At 37.5% G+C, this 7,412-nt stretch overlaps 2 protein-coding genes across 3 annotated transcripts; both read left to right on the plus strand.

The window, feature by feature from the left end:
• The first annotated feature begins 108 nt into the window (after positions 1–108).
• LOC108827883 (CAAX prenyl protease 1 homolog) lies at positions 109–3,398 on the plus strand. The gene is made up of 14 exons (XM_018601395.1): positions 109–202; positions 837–984; positions 1,068–1,152; positions 1,238–1,333; positions 1,432–1,497; positions 1,585–1,683; positions 1,812–1,925; positions 2,012–2,122; positions 2,225–2,287; positions 2,373–2,465; positions 2,556–2,669; positions 2,746–2,817; positions 2,909–2,974; positions 3,056–3,398. Exons 1-14 carry the CDS (start codon positions 172–174, stop codon positions 3,170–3,172), a joined length of 1,275 nt encoding a protein of 424 aa, XP_018456897.1. The 5' UTR covers positions 109–171; the 3' UTR covers positions 3,173–3,398.
• Positions 3,399–4,702: 1,304 nt separating this feature from the next.
• On the plus strand, positions 4,703–7,057 carry LOC108827882 (probable serine/threonine-protein kinase At1g01540). Of its 2 annotated transcripts, none has more exons than XM_018601393.2 (7): positions 4,703–5,531; positions 5,643–5,747; positions 5,830–5,952; positions 6,040–6,210; positions 6,296–6,425; positions 6,514–6,723; positions 6,804–7,057. In XM_018601393.2, the coding sequence occupies exons 1-7, from the start codon at positions 4,927–4,929 to the stop codon at positions 6,876–6,878; spliced, it is 1,419 nt and encodes a 472-aa protein (XP_018456895.1). In that variant the 5' UTR covers positions 4,703–4,926; the 3' UTR covers positions 6,879–7,057. The 2 variants fall into 2 exon arrangements, with proteins under 2 accessions (XP_018456895.1, XP_018456896.1); XM_018601394.2 differs by having other exon boundaries at positions 6,807–7,057.
• The last annotated feature ends 355 nt before the right edge of the window (positions 7,058–7,412 follow it).

Genomic DNA, 7,412 nt, shown 5'->3' on the forward strand with positions numbered 1-7,412 from the left:
AGATTTGAAATAAAAGTATGATGGGCTTACTTCAATATGGGCCCTAAAGCTAAGCCCATACTATTCGAACCCGTAACCCGTATAACATAAACCTCTCTCGTTCTTTCTTTCTCTCTCTTCTAGTCTATTCTTCGATTCGTTTCTCTCTTCAGGTCTTCGTTTTGGGCAGAGATGGCGATTCCTTACATGGAAACGGTCGTGGGTAAGCTTCTTATCCTTGTCGCAAACACACTCCGATTCCACTCGCACTCGCTGCGTTTCATTCAATAGCACTATATCTGTCTTCCTTTTTACTGTATTGTATCGTATTGAGATTCGTGTGGCTGGTTTCATACGATATCGTCTCTGCTTCGCGTTCCTATATTTGGATTTTGTGTACCTATTCTGTGACTTAATCTGAGCTTTTATTAATCCAACTGTTTCTCGTCGTATCGTAGTCGTGCGTTTGATCTGTGAGCTCTCGTGATATATCATCTCGTCTTTGTATGCTTATTTGCTTTTCTTGTTTAACAAAACTTAGGGTTTTAGAAAGAAAAGTCTTTTGTGTTTTCTTTATGGGAACCAGGCTGGGGTTTTAAAGAGAGGATTTTTTCAAATGGGTTTTATAGGTTTGTGTTGTGGATCTGTTTTGTTAACGTGAATAGGTGAATCAAATTTCCTCCAGTGCTCACATGGTAATGGTAGTATGGTTAACGCGAAATATTCAATCTTGTTGATCTGAAAGTAGGCATAGACATAGATTGCTTGTCTTAATAGTTCAATTATATTAGTGGCATTCGATCCTTTTTAATCTCACATTCAGATTCACTTTGTGTTTTCTTTTTTCTTTCTTTCAGGTTTTATGATAGTGATGTACGTTTTTGAGACATACTTGGATATGAGGCAGCACACGGCTCTCAAGCTTCCAACTCTCCCAAAAACCTTGGTTGGAGTCATTAGCCAAGAGAAGTTTGAGAAATCCCGAGCATACAGTCTTGACAAAAGGTTCCATCTCAATTAGTTATCTTCATTTTTATAGATGTTGTTAGTTAGGCTATTTGTCACTGAGGTTGTTTCATATTTTACAGCCATTTTCACTTTGTTCATGAGTTTGTGACTATCCTTATGGACTCTGCGATGTTGTTCTTTGGGATCCTGCCTTGGTTTTGGAAGGTAGGCATCTATTTTCTCCCTTCTCATAATATATTTGTTGTATGTAATGATGATAAAATTGTAAATGTTCATTTTTTTCCTCTAGTTATCTGGAGGTTTTCTACCGATGGTGGGACTCGATCCAGAGAATGAAATACTGCACACTCTTTCATTCTTGGCTGGTGTTATGATATGGTCACAGGTCGTTTAAACTTAACCCATTCATATAGTCTTGTGCGTTTAGGAACAAAAGATATCTATTTTTGAAGATAATATGGTTTCTTTGAAATTTTGCTGCAGATCACTGATTTGCCCTTTTCTCTGTACTCAACTTTCGTGATTGAGTCTCGACATGGGTTCAACAAAGTATGTCGTATTCCTAACCCGTCCTTGTGCCATAGCTTTTCATGATTGCACGTGTGGATTAAATTTGCTTATAATCTCTATTTGCAGCAAACAATATGGATGTTCTTTAGGGACATGGTCAAAGGAATACTTCTCTCTGTCATACTAGCCCCTCCTATTGTTGCCGCAATTATTGTTATAGTTCAGGTTTGGGGTTCATCTTATTCTGTGTTTCTCTTATATATGACACTGTTCTCTGTGAATGTAAGCTTCCAAGTTTTCAGCTTTCGTGTTAAAAGTCTGAGCTTAAGATTTTGATCTTGTTCCTTTTTCAGAAAGGAGGTCCTTACCTTGCCATCTATCTGTGGGCATTCATGTTTGTCCTGTCTCTTGTAATGATGACTATATACCCAGTTTTGATTGCACCTCTTTTCAACAAGTTCACTCCTGTGAGTATATCAGTCTTGGCCGTTTTACAAGATTTTGCATAATGTTATTATTAGACAACTAATCTTTTCTTTATATTTGGGTATAGCTTCCAGATGGAGACCTCCGGGAGAAAATTGAGAAACTTGCTTCTTCTCTAAAGTTTCCTCTGACGAAGCTGTTTGTCGTCGATGGATCTACAAGGTCAAGCCATAGCAATGTAAGGATTTAAATGCTGTAGATCTATTCATGCCTGCCTATATTTCTAGATCACCATAAGATTACGTGAGGATTTGCTCACAGTTCTTGTTACATCTGACAGGCTTACATGTATGGTTTCTTCAAGAACAAAAGGATTGTTCTTTATGACACATTGATTCAGCAGGTACCGTGACTCTCAATGAATCAAGCAAAGCTATACATATTCTGATTCTGAAGCATAACATTAATCTTGATACTTTTTTGTGCAGTGCAAGAATGAAGATGAAATTGTGGCGGTTATTGCACACGAGCTTGGACACTGGAAGCTAAATCACACTACATACTCGTTCATTGCAGTTCAAGTGAGCAAAGACTGTCCAAAATTTATTTACTGATTATCCTTTATTTCACCTTTGAAATGATGTTTAATGTCTTCATGTTTTTTGTTGTAGATCCTTACCCTCTTACAGTTTGGAGGATACACTCTTGTCAGAAACTCCACTGATCTCTTCAGGAGTTTTGGATTTGATACCCAACCAGTTCTAATTGGTTTGATCATATTTCAGGTTTGTTGATTTTTGTTTTTTGGACACTAAACTCAGAGAATCAAATCTTTTATAGTCTCCTGTTTGATTTTTACAGCACACTGTAATACCACTTCAACACCTAGTAAGCTTTGGCCTCAACCTTGTTAGTCGAGCATTTGAGTTTCAGGTATAATCTTATAACCCTTCAAGATCCAATTAAAGTTTCTTTATTTCTTTCAAGGCCACTGCTAAATATATAAATGAACGTTCTTTTGCAGGCTGATGCTTTTGCTGTGAAGCTTGGTTATGCTAAAGATCTCCGTCCTGCTCTAGTGAAGCTACAGGTCAGATGATAACAACAAAATAACACAAGACAATGTGTGTCATACTTTAATGGTTTTATATTTTGGTGGGGATTTTTGCAGGAAGAGAACTTATCAGCAATGAACACTGATCCATTGTACTCAGCTTATCACTACTCGCATCCTCCTCTTGTTGAGAGGCTTCGAGCCATTGATGGACAGGACAAGAAGACAGACTAAGACCTTATAAGATTACCGGTTGTCCGGATTGTTTACAGTTTTACAGTCGGTATCTTTTGAGCATATTGGATTACGGAGCAAGAGATAGTTTAATCATACAATTTTGCAAAGTGATTTAAGGTTTGTTACACTTGTTTGCTGTAAAACAAATCTACATAATGGTATCATCGAGCAAGACATTCAGTAAAAAAAGAAAAGAAAAATCAAATTTAATATTTTACTTTTACTTGCTTTTAAAAGGAACTATGGTTCTCTAAAATAAAAACTTCTGATTAGTTTAAAGAAGGTAAGAAAGAAGCATTTGACTCTTGTAATGAGAATCATATTTTAAAACTGTTCTTATGGAAAATGATACATTGCTTGCTATGATGGTGCAATAATGGGTTTCTCTTTTCTCCCCCAACCTTATCTTTTTCTTTATTCCATTCTCATAATTTTATTACCTTTTAAAAGCAACCCTTTTACAACTTGGATTACTTAAATTACTAGTTCATCGGTTTAAGAACTCAGAAAATCTTTTAACTACCAATTTTTATTTCTTTGATTAGAGTATTAGACACTTTGATAAGATTCCAACCAGACAAATAAATTAGAATTTAGCATATAGTTGTATCTCTTCGTCTTGATATGAACAGGGAATTTCAAAAAGTACATTAAGACAAATATAGTTCTTTATCGCCAATATTAAATTGAATAATGTTACCACCTTCAGTCCATCAAATTAGTAATTATTATAAGAACCTATTTTATTATCATGATCAATTCTCCTAAATAGTCTTTTCAAAGTTTTGTCACAAAAAATAATCCTTAAAAATTATTTTTTTGTGAAAATAAATTAAAAAGTGTTACCAACGTAATTTTTATATTATTATAAATTTTTTTTCTGTCAAATGGAATGCCTGATCTGGCCATTGCCTGTCATCAATCATACTTATCTAGATGTGTGTATACAGATTAACCAAGAAATAGATATAGTACAATATCATAACCTAAAAAGATATATGGCCTTTAGTAGGAAAAATCCAAGTCGGAGTAATTATTAACAGACGAATGTTATTAATGCAGTCTCTTGTCGCTTTGATATCTAAAAGGCGATTCCTTTTCTTGGGAAACTAGTGTTCGGTATTAATACCCTTAAATAGCATTTGTATGAAAGAGACTTCATTCCATCCGTGATTCCGAAGAGAAATTCTCAAAATTTCAGATAGTCAAGAGTAAATTAAAACTAAACTATGATTGAATGACATAAATTAATTCGATACTAGATGATTCTAATTAAGCCTTAAATTTGATTTTAGTGATATTTGTACTTGGTAGTTGTAGACTGAGAGATAAAAGTAAAACACATACAATAAAAGCGGTACGATTAACCGTCATCTCTCCGTCACCCCGTCGTTAGTTGTTAATTACGCAGAAAATCCCTCGAGAGTGCGTAGGTCCCACTTCATTTGGCATTTCCGAAGAGGCTAAATTCGTCATTTAATCGACGCCAACCACGCCTTCTCTCGCCGTCACCACAAGCAGATAGAATGAATTAAGATACGCGGACAGAGATGAGATCAGACAGCTCATTCAAACACACACACACTCTCTCTCTCTCTCTCCCTCTAAAGCCACATGCAACTGTGATTAACTGATTTATCCATCGATTTAAAAAAAGAAGCTTATTCTTTTTCCGGCGAGAGAGATGCGAAAGAATCGTCGGATCGTTCTTGGCTTATGAATCGAATCTCTAATAACAAAAGAAAAAAAGCATGACGATCTCTGTTTTCAATCCCGATTACATAAACACGCAGCTGTCGAAACCAACGTCGATCTTCGGTCTCAAGCTCTGGGTCGTCATCGGAATCTTGCTAGGGTCTCTCATAGTCATCGCCCTCTTCTTCCTCTCCCTCTGTCTAACCTCCCGCCGCCGCAGCCGCAAGCCTCGTCGCGCCGATTTCGCATCCGCCGCCGTCGCGACGCCGCCTGTTTCCAAGGAGATTCAGGAGATCGTCCGTCCTCCTCCTACGGCGGCGGCGCAGGACCATTACCACCACCATCCGATGACGCAGCCGGAGATCCAGGTGGACATAGGGAAAGCCGAGCACCGCGTGGTGTTCTCGGATCGAGTCTCGAGCGGGGAGAGCAGAGGGACGGTGAGTGCAAGCGAAACGGCGTCGTACTCGGGGAGCGGTTGCGTTGGTCCGGAGGTGTCGCATCTCGGGTGGGGGAGGTGGTATACTCTGAGAGAGCTTGAGGCCGCGACGAATGGGTTGTGTGAGGAGAATGTGATCGGAGAAGGAGGTTATGGGATTGTGTATCGTGGGATTCTTAACGATGGAACTAAAGTCGCTGTCAAGAACCTGCTTAACAACAGGTTTTGATTTTTATTTTTATTTTTATTTTTTTTTCTGACGAAACCAGAAGTAGTTTCATGTTTTTGTGTTTGGTCTGAAAATGGGTCCCCCATGTAACTTGTTTACTGAAGGGGACAAGCCGAGAAGGAGTTTAGAGTGGAAGTAGAAGCTATTGGGCGTGTACGGCATAAGAACCTAGTTAGGCTTTTAGGGTACTGTGTTGAAGGTGCATACAGGTAAAAAAAAGAAATATTTAACTGCACTCAGTACATGTTGTCATAAAAGACTCATTCATAACTAATGTTTTCTTTGAACTAGGATGTTAGTGTATGACTATGTCGATAATGGCAACTTAGAGCAGTGGATTCATGGTGATGTCGGTGACAAGAGTCCTCTAACTTGGGATATTCGTACCAACATAATACTCGGCATGGCAAAAGGGTAAACAATTCCGAGATTGATAGCTTGCATTATTCAATCTATTAATACGTAAAACTTATTTTTTTTTGGTTGTTATATTTCATGAAGATTGGCGTATCTACACGAGGGTCTTGAACCTAAAGTGGTTCATCGGGATATAAAGTCAAGTAACATCTTGCTTGATCGTCAATGGAATGCTAAGGTATCTGATTTTGGACTCGCTAAGCTCTTGTTTTCCGAGAGCAGTTACGTGACAACTCGCGTCATGGGAACTTTCGGGTATGTTCTTATTTTAGTTTTGTTTATAATCTTTAAATTCTTGAAAATAGCATTTAAAATGTTCTTGATCTGGTTTTTTATATAGTTATGTCGCGCCAGAATATGCTTGCACGGGAATGCTGAACGAGAAAAGTGATATCTACAGCTTCGGGATACTGATTATGGAGTTGATTACTGGAAGAAACCCGGTTGATTATAGTCGACCTCAAGGAGAGGTAAGACCAAAAAACAATACCATATGGTTTCATTTTAAGGCTTTGTTCAAAACTGTAGTTCTTGATATCGTCTTGTTTTTGGTTATAGGTGAATTTGGTTGAGTGGCTGAAAACTATGGTTGGAAACAGAAGGTCAGAGGAAGTAATTGATCCGAAAATAGTTGAACCGCCGTCATCAAAGGCTCTTAAACGCTTGTTGCTAGTTGCATTGCGTTGTGTGGATCCTGATGCTAATAAGAGGCCTAAAATGGGTCATATTATACACATGCTTGAAGCTGAAGACTTGTTCTATCGCGACGTAAGTGTATATATTAGAATCACACAATGAACACTTTTAGTGATGACGTTTATGTGGTCATGGCATAATATTTTTCGTAGCAGGAACGACGTGCCGTGAGGGAGAATGAAAGCCGTGATCATAACCAGATACAGACTGCGGTTTCAGCAGCCTGAGACCAGCGGAAAGTGACAGTTCAAGAGACCAGGCCGTAGATAAAAAGGACGTTCCTGCCACTAATTTTTTCAGTTTTTTTTTCCTTTTGTTTTTGTTTAATCAATTTTAGTTGTTATGTGTGACAAAAATATTATTTATTTTATTTTTAGTAGGCGTATAATTAAGAATTTTCACTGTATATTCAAACATTGCCAAAGCAAATACACAAAGCCGGACGCACATAAAAAAATGAATATGAAATTTTGTTTGAGGGCATGATTGGTTTCTCACTATCACCACCAAACAAAGTTTTTATTGGTTTTTCTATTACCACGAACAGCAAATGCAGTTTCTATTGTTGATATTGGTTTCTGACTTTTATTGGTTTTTTCATTACCACCATCCGCAAATGCAGCTTCTATTGTTGACAATAATCACTGGTATTTTGCATTCAAACCGGTTTAAACCGCTTTAAAACTTCTAAAATTTAAAAAATAGAATAATGTTTATTGTCGCGGATAGTTGCGAAAGAAAAAAACAAAAATTTAAACTAA

The sequence above is a fragment of the Raphanus sativus genome, chromosome 9, assembly GCF_000801105.2.
Source record: "Raphanus sativus cultivar WK10039 chromosome 9, ASM80110v3, whole genome shotgun sequence".
Classification (NCBI taxonomy): domain Eukaryota; kingdom Viridiplantae; phylum Streptophyta; class Magnoliopsida; order Brassicales; family Brassicaceae; genus Raphanus; species Raphanus sativus.

Bases quoted from the DNA above. Each gene is read 5' to 3' on its own strand.
- LOC108827883 (XM_018601395.1), top strand. From the start codon at position 172: ATGGCGATTCCTTACATGGAAACGGTCGTGG. The intron at 1,684-1,811 runs GTTTGGGGTTCA...TTCCTTTTTCAG, and splicing joins CAATTATTGTTATAGTTCAG to AAAGGAGGTCCTTACCTTGC. The intron at 2,975-3,055 runs GTCAGATGATAA...GGATTTTTGCAG, and splicing joins CTGCTCTAGTGAAGCTACAG to GAAGAGAACTTATCAGCAAT.
- LOC108827882 (XM_018601393.2), top strand. From the start codon at position 4,927: ATGACGATCTCTGTTTTCAATCCCGATTACATAAACACGCAGCTGTCG. The intron at 6,426-6,513 runs GTAAGACCAAAA...TTTTGGTTATAG, and splicing joins ATAGTCGACCTCAAGGAGAG to GTGAATTTGGTTGAGTGGCT. The intron at 6,724-6,803 runs GTAAGTGTATAT...TATTTTTCGTAG, and splicing joins AAGACTTGTTCTATCGCGAC to CAGGAACGACGTGCCGTGAG.